At 43.6% G+C, this 18,662-nt stretch overlaps 1 protein-coding gene across 2 annotated transcripts in view; it reads right to left on the reverse strand.

Annotated features, from left to right (window-relative positions):
• Positions 1-18,662, reverse strand: part of LOC111977409 (cytohesin-3) — a 54,680-nt gene that overhangs the window by 22,483 nt on the left and 13,535 nt on the right. Inside the window, exons 5-7 of one of the 2 annotated variants that reach the window (XM_024006812.2) lie at positions 18,399-18,517; positions 8,949-9,029; positions 8,667-8,779 (exon numbers count right to left, since the gene is read on the reverse strand). In XM_024006812.2, the coding sequence (XP_023862580.1) occupies positions 8,667-8,779; positions 8,949-9,029; positions 18,399-18,517 (313 nt within the window). Of the gene's footprint in view, positions 1-8,666; positions 8,780-8,948; positions 9,030-17,562; positions 17,632-18,398; positions 18,518-18,662 lie in introns of those variants that run through there. The other variant, XM_024006815.3, reaches the window with a different exon arrangement.

Raw genomic sequence — 18,662 nt, forward strand, 5'->3', positions numbered from 1 at the left:
CGACAGGGCTGTAGTGGAGCAGGTTGAGAGCTTCAAGACTCCTGAACAGGTAATCAAATGGCTACCCGGACTATTTGCATTGTGTGCCCCCCCCAACCCCTCTTCTTACGCTGCTGCTACTCTCTGTTTATCATATATGCATTGTCACTTTAACTATACATTCATGTACATACTACCTCAATTGGACCGACCAACCAGTGCTCCCGCACATTGGCTAACCGGGCTATCTGCTTTGTGTCCCACCCACCAACCCCTCTTTTACGCCACTGCTACTCTCTGTTCATCATATATGCATAGTCACTTTAACCATATCTACATGTACATACTACCTCAATCAGCCTGACTAACCGGTGTCTGTATGTAGCCTCGCTACTGTATATAGCCTGTCTTTTTAACTGTCGTTTTATTTCTTTACCTACCTATTGTTCACCTAATACCTTTTTTGCACTATTGGTTAGCGCTTGTAAGTAAGCATTTCACTGTAATACCTGTTGTATTTGGCGCACGTGACAAATAAACTTTGATTTGTCAAACAAACGTGTGTATTGGACAGACAGACGAGTTCAACTCCAAGCCGGAAGTCAACCGCTAAAACAGATAGCATGCGAGGGCGATGGTTTCCTTTTCCCTCTCTGGCTTTACACTGAAGCCGACTCGCTCTTCTAGCGCTACGTGCCCTTTGATGTTCAGTGCCGCTGGACAATTATTGCCCTGCAGTATGTATTTTTGACATGTGTTCAGGGGAGTGTGCATTATTTTTGGATTATTGATTGAACTGGGTTGTTTTTTTGTGGGACTATTGTAATTTGGCCTAGGAGACTTGGGACATTAAGTTATTTTTTGTCTACACACACACACACTATTTTCCCGGTATTTTAGAAGTGTTCCATCCCGAGAATAAATAATTTCCCCCCCAGGAAACCTGGCATTTCCCGCCAAAACTGGAAGCATCATTCAAACACAGGAGGTTGGTGGCACCTTAATTGGGGAGGACGGGCTTGTAGTAATGGCTGGAGTGGAATAGGTGGAATGGTATCAAACACATGGTTTCCTTGTGTTTGATGCCATTCTATTTGCTCCGTTCAAGCCATTCTAATGAGCCGTCCTCCCCTCAGTAGCCTCCACTGCGTGATTCAAAAGCATTTAAATACTGTGTCTGGATTTGATCAGAGCTTTGATCAGCATGAACATTCAAGCCTGATACTACCTCAGGCTGAGGAGCCCTACATTAACAAACCTGATACTACCTCAGGCTGAGGAGCCCTACATTAACAAACCTGATACGTACTCAGGCTGAGGAGCCTACATTAACAAACCTGATACTACTCGGCTGAGGAGCCCTACATTAACAAACCTGATACTACCTCAGGCTGAGGACCCTACATTCAAACCTGATACTACCTCAGGCTGAGAGCCTACATTAACAACCTGATACTCTCAGCTGAGGAGCCCTACATTAAACAACCTGATACTACCTCAGGCTGAGGAGCCCTACATTAACAACCTGATACTACCTCAGGCTGAGGAGCCCTACATTAACAAACCTGATACTACCTCAGGTGAGGAGCCTACATTAACAAACCTGATACTACCTCAGGCTGAGGAGCCCTACATTAACAAACCTGATACTACCTCAGGCTGAGGAGCCCTACATTAACAACATTTAATAAGCCCAAATGATTGTGCTGTTATCCAATACATATATGCTATAGGCTACTGCACATTACGCGCGACAGAAATACAAACGCCCATTGATATAGCTAACTATATGCTCTGTTGGGTAACTAAATGAAACTACATCCAGTTGGCTAATCTTTGAGTGTGAACTGTATTACTGTACTGTATTATATGGACTGGAATTAAACACATTCCAATCATGATAAAGCAGAAGAGAACGTGATTTTGGTGCAGCACATGCGGCCTACAAAGTTACAAGTATAGGCTAGCGGATTTGATTTCAATTTTGAAATATAATAGTGCCCATTTGTATAATTAGTAGACTGACGCATATAAACTCAGCAACAAAAACAAAACGTCCCTTTTTTCAGACACTGTCTTTCAAAGATAATCTAAATAACTTCACAGATCTTCATTGTAAAGGGTTTAAACACAGTTTCCCATGCCTGTTCAATGAACCATAAACAATTAATGAACATGCACCTGTGGAACGGTCGTTAAGACACTAACAGCTTACAGAAGGTAGGCAATTAGTCACAGTAAGGACAATAAAGAGGCCTTTCTACTGACTCTGGAAAACACCAAAAGATGAACCACGGTCCCTGATCATCTGCGTGAACATGCCTTTGGCATGCTGCAAGGAGGCATGAGGACTGCAGCTGTGGCCAGGGAAATAAATTGCAATGTCCATACTGTGAGACGCCCAAGACAGCGCTACAGGGAGACAGGACGGACAGCTGATGGTCTGCCACTGTGAGGACTACGTGTAACACCTGCACAGAATCGGTACATCCGAACATCACACCTGCGGGACAGGTACAGGATGGCAACAACAACTGCCCGAGTTACACCAGGAACGCACAATCCCTCCATCAGTGCACAGACTGTCCGCAATAGGCTGAGAGAGGCCGGACTGAGGGCTTGTAGGCCTGTTGTAAGGCAGGTCCTCACCAGACATCACCGGCAACAAACCCACTGTCGCTGGACCGTGGACAGGACTCTGCTCTGTGCTCTTCACTGACAAGTCGCGGTTTTGTCTCACCAGGGGTCTGATTTGCGTTTATTGTCAAAGGAATGAGCGTTACACCAAGGCCTGTACTCTGGAGCGGGATCGATTTGGAGGTGGAGGGTCCGTCATGGTCTGGGGCGGTGTGTCACAGCATCATCGGACTGAGCTTGTTGTCATTGCAGGCAATCTCAACGCTGTGCGTTACAGGGAAGACAACCTCCTCCCTCATGTGGTACCCTTCCTGCAGGTTCATTCTGACATGACCCTCCAGCATGACAATGCCACAAGCCATACTGCTCGTTCCTGTGCATGATTTCCTGCAAGACAGGAATGTCAGTGTTCTGCCATGGCCAGCGAAGTGCCCGGCTCTCAATCCCATTGAGCACGTCTGGGACCTGTTGGATCGGAGGGTGAGGGCCAGGGCAATTCCAACCAGAAATGTCCGGGAACTTGCAGGTGCCTTGGTGGAAGAGTGGGGTAACAACGCCACTCTTCCACCACACAGGTGAATGTTCATTAATTGTTTATGGTTCATTGAACAAGCATGGGAAAACAGTGTTTAAACCCTTTACAATGAAGATCTGTGAAGTTACTTGGATTTTTACAAATTATCTTTCAAAGACAGGGTCCTGAAAAAGGGACGTTTCTTTTTTTGCTGAGAATCTGTATGTGTGTGTGTGTTGTGTGTGTGTGTGTGTGTGTGTGTGTGTATGTGAATTATATAACGGAATTTTTACTAGGATTAAATGTCAGGAATTGTGCAAAACTGAGTTTAAATGCATTGGCTAAGGTGTATGTAAACTTCCGACTTCAATCTGTGTGTGTGTGTGTGTGTGTTGTGTGTGTGTGTGTGTGTATTACACACACCAGTTGAGTCGGAGTTTACATACACCTTAGCCAAATACATTTAAACTCAGTTTTCACCAATTCCTGACATTATGCCTAGTAAGAATTCCGTCTTAGGTCAGTTAGGATCACCATTTTATTTTTAGAATGTGAAATGTCAGAATAATAGTAGAGAGATATTATTTATTTCAGCTTTTATTCTTCTCATCCATTCCCAGTGGGTCAGAAGATAACATACATTCAATTAGTATTTGAGCATTGCCTTTAAATGTTTAACTTGGGTCAAACGTTTCGGGTAGACTACCGGGCATGAATGACTCCTTGCTGTCCCCAGTCCACCTGGCCTTGCTGCTGTTCCAGTTTCAACTGTTCTGCCTGCGGTTATGGAACCCCTACCTTCCCAGACCTGCTGTTTCAACTCGCAATGATCGCTATGAAAAGCCAATGACATTTATTCCTGATTATTATTTGACCATGCTTTGTCATTTATGAACATTTTTGAACATCTTTGGCCATGTTCTGTTATAATCTCACCCGGCACAGCCAGAAGAGGATGGCCACCCTCATAGCCTGGTTCCTCTCTAGGTTTCTTCCTAGGTTTTGGCCTTTCTAGGAAGTTTTCCTAGCCACGTGCTTCTACACCGGCATTGCTTGCTGTTTGGGGTTTAGGCTGGGTTCCTGTACAGCACTTTGAGATATCAGCTGATTGTACGAAGGGCTATATAAAATAAACTGATTTGATTTGATTAGACTTCACAAGCTCCCACAATAAGTTCGGTGGAATTTGGCTCATTCTCCTGAGAGCTGCTGTAACTGAGTCAGGTTTTTAGGCCTCCTTGCTCACACAAGCTTTTTCCGTTCTACCCACACAGTTTCTATAGGATTAGGTCAGGGCCTTGTAATGGCCACTCCAATACCTTGACTTTATTGTCCTTAAACATCTTCCACAACTTTGGAAGTTATGCTTGGGTCATTGTCCATTTGGGAAGACCCATTTGAGACCAAGCTTTAACTTCCTGACTGATGCTTGAGATGTTGCTTCAATATATCCACATAAATGGCATCATGAGGAAGAAAATTATTTTGTGAAATGCACCAGTCCCTCCTGCAGCAAAGACACCCCACAACAGATGCTCACCCCCCGTGCATCACGGTTGGATTTGTTCTTCGGCTTGCAAGCTCCCCCCTTTTCCTCCAAACATAATGGTCATTATGGCCTAAACAGTTCTATTTTGTTTCATCAGAGCCAAAGACATTTCTCCAAAAAATTACAATCTTTGTGCGCCCATGTGCAGTTGCAAACCGTAGTCTGGCTTTTTATGCGCGGTTTTGGAGCAGTGGCTTCTTCCTTGCTGACGGCCTTTCAGGTTATGTCGATATAGGACTTGTTTTACTGTGGATATAGATGACCATTTGCGGACCAAGCTTAACTTCCTGACTGAAGTGTCTGAGATGTTGCTTCAATATAATTCTCATTTTCCTTCCTCATGATGCCATTTATTTTGTGAAGTGCACCAGTCCCTCCGCAGCAAAGCACCCCCACAACTGTAATCCCACCCCTGTGCTTCACGGTTTGGGATGGTGTTCTTCAGCTTGCAAGCCTCCCCCTTTTCCCTTGTTTTACTGTGGATAAGTAGACTTTGTGACCGCGTTTCCTCCAGCATCTTCACAAGGTCCTGTTGCTGTGTCTGAGAATTGATGCACTTTTCTGCACCTAAGTGACGTGTTTCATCTTAGGAGACGAACACATCTCCTTCCTGAGCGGTATGACGGCTGCATGGTCCATGGTGTTTATACTTGCGTACTATTGTTTGTACAGATGAACTGGGTACCTTCAGGCGTTTGGAAATTGCTTCCCAAGGATGAACCAGACTTGTGGAGGTCTACAATATTTTTTCTGAGGTCTTGGCTGATTTATTTTCCCATGATGTCAAGCAAAAGAGGCATGCGTTTGAAGGTAGGCCTTGAAATATATCACAGGTACACCTCAATTGACGTCAAATGAAGTCAATTGCCCCGTCAGAAGCTTCTAAAGGCATGACATACATTTCTGGAATTTTCCAAGCTGTTTAAGAGGCATAGTCAACTTATGTATTGTAAACTTCTGACCCACTGGAATTGTGATCCAGTGAATTATAAGTGAGAATAATCTGTCTGTAAACAATTGTTGGAAAAATTACTTGTCATGCACAAAGTAGATGTCCTAAACCGACTTGGCCAAAACTATAGTTTGTTAACAAGACATTGTGGAGTGGTTGAAAAACAAGTTAATGACTCCAACCTAAGTATATGTAAACTTCCGACTTCAACTTTGTGTGTGTGTGTGTGTGTGTGTGTGTGTGTGTGTGTGTTTGTTATATATATATATCTGACACACACACACACTTCATAATATTATCCTAATGTTATTAGCCTATCTTTCTATTGTTGCTTCATTCCTTCCAACAGTTAAATGAAATGTTTCGTGTCCTTAACTTCCTCATTCTAAATGTCATCCTTGAATAATATAGGCATAGAATTAATGCAATAGACTTCAACTTCTCTTCAAAGATGAATGGTTCTGTTGAATAAATAAATGCTGTAAACCTACCACCACCCTCTTCAAACGAGTTCTCCCCTGATGAAGATCATGCAGCCAAAACATGCAGAGTTATTCATCTCTGTTTACATTGAACATGCCATACAAATAAAGTTTTTTTCATTAATTAAATGAAGAGTGCCATAGTCCTCTTTTTGATGCCCGTGAGTTATTGGCTGCTGCATTTAACAATCAGAAAAAAAGAGCTTGCGTCCCTCTTCCAAGTCTATTGGTAAAAGAAATGCAAAAAAATAGAATGTCCAGCAAGCTATTCTAGTCAAAAGAGCGGCCAGCGGCACAGGTGCTTGTGTATTGCGCAAGAGACAGAGGTTAGAAACTTATATTTAGCTAATTAATGATGTGTTATGCATACAGTGGCTTGCGAAAGTATTCACCCCTTGGCATTTTTCCTATTTTGTTGCCTTACAACCTGGAATTAAATTTTTGGGGGGTTTATCATTTATTACATAACATGCCTAGCACTTTGAAGATGCAAAATATTTATTGTGAAACAACAAAACAAAAAACACAAACTGAAAACACCACCTGCAGAATCACTCCTTTAGGGGGTGTCTTGCTAATTGCCTATAATTCCACCTTTGTCTATTCCATTTGCAAACACATGTGAAATTTATTGTCAATCAGTGTTGCTTCCTAAGTGGACAGTTTGATTCACAGAAGTGTGATTGACTTGGAGTTACATTGTGTTGTTTAAGTGTTCCCTTTATTTTTTGGAGGCAGTATATATATATTATAATTAATATATATATATATAATATATATTACTATCTCTACACTCATAGATATGTGACAAAGTCATATAATAGATACTCTATATATATATACACACACACACACACACTGAGATCATGTGACACTTAAATAAAGTCCACCTGTGTGCAATCTAACTAACTATGTGACACCTGAAGGTAATTGGTTGCACCAGATCTTATTTAGGGGCTTCATAGCAAAGGGGGTGAATACATATGCACACACCAGTTTTCAGTTTTAAATTATTTATTTTTTAATAAACAAGTAATTTTTCAATTTCACTTTACCAATTGATTATTTGGTGTGTGTCCATMACATGAAATCCAAATAAAAATCCACTTAACTTACAGGTTGTAATGCAACAAAATAGAAAAAATACCAAGGGGGATGAATATTTTTTCAACGCACTGTAATAAGGCTAATCCTCAGGTAATACATTCACTGCAGTCTAGGAAATCTAGAGTTGATGGTGAGAGAGAGACTGCTCACACATGCACCGCTTTAAAGCAACGATATTCAAGTGATAGGATGTTTTAAAAACTCTGCAGCGCCAATAAAAAAATCCAGATGGAGATGGGTAAATTAGACGCACATTGGGTCTTTATATTACTGTAGCATAGGCTATGCTGCAACAAATGTAGGCCTTCATGTCACAAGAAAAAAAGTGACCATGATGAGATGATAGGTCTACATGCATGGTGAACTGCGCTCTATACTGAGATGGGCCGTCTGTCCACACCCTGAGCATTGGTTCATCATGTAGAGGCTGTAGAGAAGTCAGATTTAGACATTGCATAGGCTATAATTGAACAGTTCCATTTCACACCATACTGTTCATATAAATCATTTACCGGTTTCTCGCAGTTACTTATCCCGGGAAAAGGTAGTGGTTTTGGGCAGTAAATCTCAGTAACCAGGTTCCCGCTATTCAACACTCACACACACTCCCCCCCCCCCTCTGGAAATGAATACGGATATTGCAAATCTTATAATGTTGATGACTGGGTTCTTTAATATCTGTTGCCTCTAATTGCTCTAATCATTATTATTGGTTGGGTTACCCGTGCTGTGACTAGTGGTTATATGGTGTGTCTTATCCTTCCTCTCCACTGGCCAACAGACTACACTCTAGGCAGTCTCTTCTGCTGATGTGTGTTTGGTAGCAGTACTCTCCTACTCCTTTCATATCAGCAGTGTAAATACCTGCCTGACGCCACAACAAAAGTCTTTCCCCCTCTCTAACAGCGCTACAGTAGTCTCATCCAATGCTGGTGTATTTCATATATCTTTTTGCTTACATGGCCGCCTGGACGGATGTTCTAGTGGCTAAATACTTGTTGTTCAGTCCACATGTGAACTTTTGACCCAGGACAGATGGCAATTGTCTCCAATCAATATCAGGAAGTATTCATTAGTGATAATTGAATAACAAGGCTGAGGGTGTCATAGACCCACGGTGTTCAAAACGCTGCTACACTAAAACACATATGAACTAACCTAAAACAGTGAGCGGACATTCACCATCTGTAAGTCCCAAATGGCACCCTATACAGTGCACTACATTTGACCAGGGCTAATTTGAATAACATGGCTGAGGGTGACTGACCCACAGCAGTCAAAACTCTGCTACATTAAAACACATATGAACTAATGTAAAACAGTGAACAGACATTCACTATCTGTAAGTCCAAAATGGCACCCTATTTCCTATATAGTATACGACTATGGGCCCTGGTCAAAAGTACCATTTGGGAGGTAGACAGTGTTGAATGCTGAGGATCAGACCTGTTGACTGGAACACCCCAGGGTTACAGCCGCAGTACCGCGAGGCAAACGCCTCCATCATCCGGTCAATTTTCTGAGCCTCACCAGGTAGACGAAAACTCCACAGGAACTGCCTGCAACAGACAGAGCAGAAACATTGACACTTAGCACCTCATTGAACACATTTTTCAATATCAGTATTGTGTGTGTACCATATAGAAGTATAAACGTCTCCATCAGTTCCTTATAAAGCCAGTTTTGTTCAGTTTGTTCCCTGTTAGATGAGAGAAACACATAGCTCACCTTAAGGCCTGGACGAGGTTGAGGTCAGCAAACTCATGAAGCTCTACGAATGCCTGTAGTACATCGAGGTTAAACTCATCTCTGGGGASACAAGGACATGTAATCCCATCAGGAAATGCTTTTTCCTCAAGGCATTTTTCCAGAGCAAGGAATGGGAATATTATCAAGGGAATATAAAACGTGTCCTGGAGAAGAGATGGAATAGTTGCACACACAGGTTGAGCCCAGAAGGGGAAAACAATATTTCCACTGTGAATGTTCTTTTGTCCAAGCAGATGCTTTTTCCTTTGAATTCCAGACATATGTCTGCCTTCATTGACCCAGACATATGTCTGCCTTCATTGACCCAGACATATGTCTGCCTTCATTGACCCAGACATATATGTCTGCCTTCATTGACATACAAAGCAGCGCTGCAGGAGTCTGGAAGCAATCTAATATCTGGCCTACTGAAATGGATCCCGATACCGCGAGGTGCTGGCCTACTGAAATGGATCCCGATACCTCGAGGTGCTGGCCTACTGAAATGGATCCCGATACCTCGAGGTGCTGGCCTACTGAATGGATCCCGATACTCGATTGCCACTGACATGGCCTCTCGAAAGGCTGCCCTGATGACCCGATACCTCGAGGGAGCTGCATGGTCCAGGGTGCATTATGATTTGATGAAAAACAAGAACAGAATCCAGACACAGAGCCTTCTGTGAGAGATGATTTGTATGCAGCGCCAAAGGGGAGTTTGTGAGAGAAAGTCAACATACCTTTGAAAGCTATGTGGCCCTGTGGGTCCTCTGATGTTGTTTATGTAACATCCACTTGAATTTGGGTTCGAGCCTTGAACCTCATTGTGTTGTATATATTATATAATATATCATAACACAGTGGGGAGAAGAAGTATTTGAATAACCTGCAAAATCGGGCAGTGTTTCCTACTTACAAAGCATGTAGAGGTTAAAATCCAGAATAATCACCAATTGTATGATTTAAGTAATGTATTTAGCATTTTATTGCATGCCATAAGTATATTGATTCAACAGACAAGCAGAAATAGGCTTGAGACGTGAGGGTCTTAATGGGAGCGTGTTGCAAATTACAGAACCTACTCTGGGTGTTGCAAATTGGTCAGAATCTGACGTTTCCAGTTTCTTGACCAGGTTTGCACCACATCAGCAGGGATTTGGCCCACTCCTCCTAAGACCTTTCTCCAGATCCTTCAGGTTTCGGGGCTGTCGCTGGCCAATAGCGGACTTTCCTCCCTCCAAAGATTTTCTATTGGGTTCAGGTCTGGAGACTGGCTAGGCCACTCCAGGACCTTGAGATGCTTCTTACGGAGCCACTCCTTAGTTGCCCTGGCTGTGTGTTTGGGTCGTTGTCATGCTGGAAGACCCAGCCACGACCCATCTCTATGCTCTTACTGAGGGAAGGAGGTTGTTGGCCAAGATCTCGCGATACATGGCCCCATCCATCCTCCCCTCAATACGGTGCAGTCGTCCTGTCCCCTTTGCAGAAAAGCATCCCCGAAGAATGTTTCCACCTCCATGCTTCACGGTGTTCTTGGGGTTGTACTCATCCTTCTTCTTCCTCCAAACACGGCGAGTGGAGTTCACACCCAAAAGCTCTATTTTTGTCTCATCAGACCACATGACCTTCTCCCATTCCTCCTCTGGATCATCCAGATGGTCATTGGCAAACTTCAGATGGGCCTGGACATGCGCTGGCTTGAGCAGGGGGACCTTGCGTGCGCTGCAGGATTTTAATTCATGACGGCGTAGTGTGTTACTAATGGTTTTCTTTGAGACTGTGGTCCCAGCTCTCTTCAGGTCATTGACTAAGTCCTGCCGTGTAGTTCTGGGCTGATCCCTCACCTTCCTCATGATCATTGATGCCCCACGAGGTGAGATCTTGCATGGAGCCCCAGACCGAGGGTGATTGACTGTCATCTTGAACTTCTTCCATTTTTTAAATAATTGCGCCAACAGTTGTTGCCTTCTCACCAAGCTGCTTGCCTATTGTCCTGTTGCCCATCCCAGCCTTGTGCAGGTCTACAATTTTATCCCTGATGTCCTTACACAGCTCTCTGGTCTTGGCCATTGTGGAGAGGCTGGAGTCTGCTTGAATGAGTGTGTGTACAGGTGTCTTTTATACAGGTAACGAGTTCAAACAGGTGCAGTTAATACAGGTAATGAGTGGAGAACAGGAGAGCTTCTTAAAGAAAAACTAACAGGTCTGTGAGAGCCGGAATTCTTACTGGTTGGTAGGTGATCAAATACTTATGTCATGCAATAAAATGCAAATTAATTACTTAAAAATCATACAATGTGATTTTCTGGATTTTTGTAGATTTTTTTAGATTCCGTCTCTCACAGTTGAAGTGTACCTATGATAAAAATTACAGACCTCTACATGCTTTGTAAGTAGGAAAACCTGCAAAATCGGCAGTGTATCAAATACTTCTTCTCCCCACTGTATATATATATATATATATATATATATAATCACTCAAACTTCAGAAGGCAACCAAACAAAGTTAAGTAAATAGAGAGAAATATCTAAGAAACAATCTCTAAAAAACCGATCATACTAATAAAAACAGTTTTATTATTGATGTACTACAGAATTTTGTCAATATCTCACTTAAAACATTAATCTGAGAAAATGTAAACTTGTATTGTATCAACAGGAGTTAAGAAAAGCGTGGAAATCAGGACAAGATTACTAAAACATTGATCAGACCCCATCTGATTGTGTCATTCAAGACAGACTCGCACACTCCCTTACGGAAAAAACATTTGAAATTCACATGTTTCACATGACAACATGCAAAAGCAACATGTGATAACGTGAAACTACACGTGAAAACGTTAACTCGTGAAATAAATTTGACAACCTGGGGATGCAAAATTAACATTTTTCACATGTAAAACAGAGTCCGATGTTCACGTGTGAAAATCCAGTTTCACATGTGAATCTTCAATTCTTCAATGTGAGGTGAAAACATGTTATTGTCCTCACATGTGAAACTAAATTTAATACATGTGATTATATTTAATTAGCATTGTCATGTGTTTTTTTTTGTAAGGAAATAAATTAAATGGTATGGGGGTTAAGGGAAGTGGAATGCTGTGTAAAAAAAAAAACTTTAATTAATGACATTATGATTACATTTAAAATTATGACTTTCAATATTACCCCACCTGGGATTTGGGGTATGCTAATCTTTCTGCTGCACCACAAAGTCTGTAGCATTCTCAGAAGTCCCCTACACATTCATGACCTATAGTACATCTCTACACTGAGCAACAGAGTGCCATCTGACTGCTATTTTAGTTATCAGTTTTCCTGACTTAATTGATATAATCAATTTGAGGGTTTTCTGTACAGTTGTCTAATGTTGGTGGGGCATATTATTCTGGTTTAATGATACTCCTGAATCACTGTGATAAATATAGTTTTTCTTCAGAGTATTTTCAACAACGCTGAGTTTCTTTGAAGTCCAAAGTGTAGGAATACAGGTGAAAATCAGTTAACACAGACATTGTGGCATAGCAGAAGTATTGGAATGCCGTGAACCAAGAATCWTAAAACACGGGACGAGATGTTAAAAACTGTCCATTGTGCCAATAGATGGTATGCACTCACATGAGATTTGCCGTGATGTTGACAGAGTGGCATGGGAGGTTTATTTCTTAGACTGGGTTAAGATGTCAATTTTGGGACACATCCTCAGTAGTGTGCCTTCGAATCAGTGGGTGTTTCGGCCTTTAATTACTAAACACCCTCATCAAAGGTGGCCAGCTAAAGGGTGATCAAGCCTTAGCTTGTGTCCCATGCCCAATTAAGATTTCCCACGGGACTATGCAAGGCAGGGGCGTCCTCTTCCCTGAGCCAGCCCTACAGCTGACCGCATACCAATCATACTGCCTCCTCAAGTTGGAGGGATTTGAATTGGGTTCTCAGGTGGGGGTGGGGGGGTCATGAAATTATAGCCCAGCAAGGGTCCTTCCGTTTGATCCAGATCCACTGGCTGCCTCTTTCAGCTGCTTGAGAAACTGCTCTGACGGTCTGCCGCAGAGCCTGTCCATGGATCCAGGTTCTTTCAGCAACCTGATGGTGGAAGAAGCCACGAATCCTCTGCATCCACTTCAACTGGCCAGACTTTTGCATTCCAGCCACGCTGAGTTGCGTCTGCTGCCAACTCTGTAACGCAGTTTCTTACGCTCGTAGGCCTCTTCAACAGAGTTTTCCCACGGGACTGTGAGCTCTATGATGTACACAGCCTTTCGTGAAGGGGACAGAGTACCATGTCTGGCCTAAGGTTGGTAGAAGCAATCTCAGGTGGAAAAATGAGTTGCTGGCCAATATCGACAAGCATCTTCCAGTCCCGGGCCATGCCTAGGTGTCCAGTTTCTGGCTTTGTAGGAGGATGCTTGGGCCTTTTCTGTCCTCCCGGATGATGTTGTTGTTTTGACGGGATTGCTTGTTTTTGGAGGTAATGAATTGGTTGCACTCCTCTTGGTCTCAAGTGCTGCAGCCAGGCTCTTGAGGACCTGATTGTGCCTACAGGTGTAGCGGCCTTGTGAGAGGCTGGTCTTGCAACCTGTCACTTATATGCCTGAGAGTCGCTGGAGCTGGGCAGAGGGGGCAGGTCGGGTCCTCGCTATCATTGATGTAGGTTTTTTTGGTGATGGAAGCACATCATAAACAGCTCTTATGATGAAGCTGATGTTGCTTGCCTCCATTTGCCAAAGCTCACTCCAGTTGATCTTTCTCCTCTCCAGGCCTTCCACCGCGTCCATTGCCCTTGTTTAGCAAGAGAGACAGCCTTTGCACTTCTTGCAGTCTCCTCCTGTCTGCGCACCTCCTCGACCACCAGCTTCCTGCGTTCAGATGTTGTTGCCTTATGGAACGTTGGTTTGCTTGCTGCCAGGCCAAAGCCTCCTCTTCCATGCTGGATATTCCCCAATGTCTTGGTGTCTCAGGGCTGATGTTGCTTGCTGCACAGCCTTGGATGATGTCCATTTCCGTCCAGTTTGTAGGGGAGGTGCAGCCTTGCTAATGGTCTGGTCTTTGGAGTCCTTCAATGTCATCTGAAGTCTTACTTTAGAGCACTTGTACTCCTCCGTTAGACTTGTAAGTGGTAGTTCAAGGACCCTTTGCCATAGAGGCCGATGTTACTCAGGCATCGTGGGACACCCAGCCTATTCTTTCACGTTAAGGTAATGGTTCGCTCCATCTTCTCCACTGTTGTTATTGGGACCTCATAGACGGTGAGTGGCCACATTACCCGGGGGAGAAGTCCAAACTGTAGGCACAAAGCTTGAGCTTCCAGGCAGTAGGGTCTTGTTGATGTTCTCAAGTCCGTCGCCGATGTCCTGTCTTACTTGCTGCACTTGATCTTTATCTCGGAGGCTTTCGTTGTACCATCTACCCAGGCTCTTGATGGTTGCTCAGACACTGTTGGTATCGGGTCATCTCCAATGCAGAACTCACATCTTTAAGCTGTCCCTTGACTATGGAGAGCTTCGAGATTTGCTTGGCTTGATTTTCATCCGGGCCCACTTGATGTTATCCTGCAGTTTTGCAAGTAGCCGCCTGGTGCATGCTGCAGTGGTGGTCAGTGTAGTCATGTCATCCATGTATGCTCGGATAGGTGGGAGACGGAGCCCTTCCTTAGTTCTCTCACGCCGACCACCATTCGATGCCCTGATGATGACTTTCCATGGCCATAGTGAGGCCAGAGGTGAAATTGTACAGCCTGCCACAAGAGGTTGTGGGTTTCAAATCCAGGTGACGACATGTTGAATAATAGTTACTGTATAAAATAAACATACAGTGTTAATCATATAGTAAAGTGTCAAATACAGTGCATTCGGATAAGTATTGCAGACCCCTTGAGCTTTTTCCACATTGTTACATTACAGCCTTATTCTAAAATGGATTAGAATTGTTTCCCCCCCCCCCCTCAATCTACACACAATACTGCGACTATTTTGTGATGTTCCGGTGACATCCTATCCACTGTTCAGGGAATCACCATTAATCCACGTGATAAATTATGTGATCACATGTGAAATGTTCCAAAACCACATGGTTTTACATGTGCAAAACGTGAAAATCCGTTACCTTCCATAAGGGCTCATCTCTCTCACACATCTGTAATTACAATGTGACAGACGGAGTATGTGGACACCCCTTGAAATTAGTGTATTCGGCTATTTCAGCCACACCCGTTGCTGACAGGTGTATAAAATCGAACACACAGCCATGCAATTTCCATAGACAAACATTGTCAGTAGAATGGCCTCACTGAAGAGCTCAGTGACTTTCAACATGCCACCTTTCCAATAAGTCAGTTGGTCAAAGCCGCAAAGTGGTAGGCCACACAAGCACACAGAATGGGACAGCCGAGTGCTGAAGCGCGTAGCGCATAAAAATAGCCTGTCCTCAGTTGCAGCACTCACTACAGAGTTCCAAACTGCCTCTGGAAGCAACGTCAGCACAAGAACTGTTTGTGAGCTTCATGAAAGCGCCATGCGCAATGCCAAGTGTCGGCTGGAGTGGCGTAAAGCTCACAGCCATTGGACTCTGGAGCAGTGGAAGCGTGTTCGCTGGAGTGATGAAACACGCATCCCCATCTGGCAGGCCAACAGACGAACAGACTGGGTTTGGCGGATGCAAGGAGAACGCTACATGCTCGAATGCACAATGCCAACTGTAAAGTTTGGTGGAGGAGGAATAACGTTCTGGGGCTATTTTTCGTGTTGTTTCGGGCTAGGCCCCTTAGTTCCAGTGAAGGGAAACCTTAACACTACAGCATGACAATGCCCTCGTGCACAAAGCGAGGTCGAGATCAGTGTGGAAGAACTTCACTGTCCTGCAAAAAGCTCTAACTTCAACCCCATCGAACACCTTAGGGATGAATTGGAACGTTGACTGCAAGCCACGCCTAATCGCCTAACATCAGTGCCTCACTTCACTAATGCTTGTGGCTGAATAATCACAAGTCCCCGCTGCAATGTTCCAACATCTAGTGGAGAGCCTTCCCAGAAGAGTGGATGCTGTTGTAGCAGCAAAGGGGGGACCAACTCCATATTAATGCCCATGATTTTGGAATGAGATGTTCGATGAGCAGGTGTCCACATACTTTTGGTCGTGTAGTGAGTCATCTGAAGCTGCCAGCAGTGTTGTCTTTAAGTCATATAAACTGCTGTATCTCTAGTCCCAAGCCAGCCCCCGACCTCTTACCTGAGAGTGTGTTTCTGCGCTGAGTTAAATGGCGAAATTAAGTATTTTTTTATGGCTAGTCAGGTGTTCACAGTGGGGTGGCGAGACACCCACGACAAATCGTTGCCAAGGTGATTTGTATTCTGAGGGAACCAGGTGGCCACTTTCATCAATAAATCCAGACCATAATAACCCGCGGAGATGGCCTCAGAATCAGGGAACGAATGGACTAATAAAGAGGTGGACATAAATCTGCAGCACGGCTTTATAAGCATGACAGGGAGAGAAAACAGTATCTCTACTAGGCAGATACAGTGCCTTGCAAAAGTATTCACCGGCTTGGCGTTTTTCCTATTTTGTTGCATTACAACCTGTAATTTAAATAGATTTTCATGTAATGGACATACACAAAATAGTTCAAATTGGTGATTTTTTTTAAACTTTGTTTAAAAAATAAAAATAAAAACTGAAAAGTGGTGCGTGCATATGTATTCACCCCCTTTGCTTTGATGTCCCTTAACAAGATCTGGTGCAACCAATTACCTTCAGAAGTCACATAATTAGTTCAAAACAGTCCACCTGTGTGCAATCTAAGTGCCACATGATCCGTCACATGATCTCAGTATATATACACACACACACACACCTGTTCTGAAAGGCCCCAGAGTCTGTCACACCACTAAGCAAGGGGCACTATGAAGACCAAGGAAATCTCCAAACAGGTCAGGGACAAAGTTGTGAAGAAGTACAGATCAGGGTTGGGTTATAAAAAAAATATCCGAAACTTTGGACATCCCACAGAGCACCATTAAATCCATTATTCAAAAATGGAAAGAACATGGCACCACAACAAACCTGCCAAGAGAGGGCCGCCCACCAAAACTCACGGACCAGGCAAGGAGGGCATTAATCAGAGAGGCTCGAGTGGTTTAAGGGGAAACATTTAAATGTCTTGGAATGGCCTAGTCAAAACCCAGACCTCAATGCAATTGAGAATCTGTGGTATGACTTAAAGATTGCATTACACCAGCGGAACCCGTCCAACTTGAAGGAGCTGGAGCAGTTTTGCCTTGAAGAAAAAAAATCCCAGTGGCTAGATGTGTCAAGCTTAGAGACATACCCCAAGAGACTTGCAGCTGTAATTGCTGCAAAAGGTGGCTCTACAAAGTATTGACTTTGGGGGGGTGAATAGTTATGCACACTCAAGTTCAGTTCTTTTGTGTTATTTCTTGTTTGTTTCACAATAAAAAAATATTGTGTGGCATGTATAAATCCAATGATACAAACCCCCCAAAAATCTATTTTAATTCCAGGTTGTAAGGCAACAAAATAGGAAAAACTGCCTAGGGGGTGAATACTTGCACAAGCCACTGTAGATGGGATGGCTTACCGCTCCCCTAAGTAATCTCCGATGACAGTCTTGTTCAGGCCCTCACCCTTGTAGAGGAACTGAGAGATGTCTTCTNACACACACACACACACCTGTTCTGAAAGGCCCCAGAGTCTGTCACACCACTAAGCAAGGGGCACTATGAAGACCAAGGAAATCTCCAAACAGGTCAGGGACAAAGTTGTGAAGAAGTACAGATCAGGGTTGGGTTATAAAAAAAATATCCGAAACTTTGGACATCCCACAGAGCACCATTAAATCCATTATTCAAAAATGGAAAGAACATGGCACCACAACAAACCTGCCAAGAGAGGGCCGCCCACCAAAACTCACGGACCAGGCAAGGAGGGCATTAATCAGAGAGGCTCGAGTGGTTTAAGGGGAAACATTTAAATGTCTTGGAATGGCCTAGTCAAAACCCAGACCTCAATGCAATTGAGAATCTGTGGTATGACTTAAAGATTGCATTACACCAGCGGAACCCGTCCAACTTGAAGGAGCTGGAGCAGTTTTGCCTTGAAGAAAAAAAATCCCAGTGGCTAGATGTGTCAAGCTTAGAGACATACCCCAAGAGACTTGCAGCTGTAATTGCTGCAAAAGGTGGCTCTACAAAGTATTGACTTTGGGGGGGTGAATAGTTATGCACACTCAAGTTCAGTTCTTTTGTGTTATTTCTTGTTTGTTTCACAATAAAAAAATATTGTGTGGCATGTATAAATCCAATGATACAAACCCCCCAAAAATCTATTTTAATTCCAGGTTGTAAGGCAACAAAATAGGAAAAACTGCCTAGGGGGTGAATACTTGCACAAGCCACTGTAGATGGGATGGCTTACCGCTCCCCTAAGTAATCTCCGATGACAGTCTTGTTCAGGCCCTCACCCTTGTAGAGGAACTGAGAGATGTCTTCTGGGGTGTGCTGCAGAAGGTCGTTTTCCAGGAGAAACTGGATCCCCTGGAACACAAGATGGAGGACAGACAGTGGACTGTTTATCTCAATCATTGGTGAATGATTCTATCAGAGCAGCAGTATATGACAGGGGTCCATTACTAGACAACACCCAGAAAAGCCATTCCAGGACTGAAATAAAAGAGGCCAT

The sequence above is a fragment of the Salvelinus sp. IW2-2015 genome, linkage group LG18 (assembly GCF_002910315.2).
Source record: "Salvelinus sp. IW2-2015 linkage group LG18, ASM291031v2, whole genome shotgun sequence".
NCBI classification, from domain to species: domain Eukaryota; kingdom Metazoa; phylum Chordata; class Actinopteri; order Salmoniformes; family Salmonidae; genus Salvelinus; species Salvelinus sp. IW2-2015.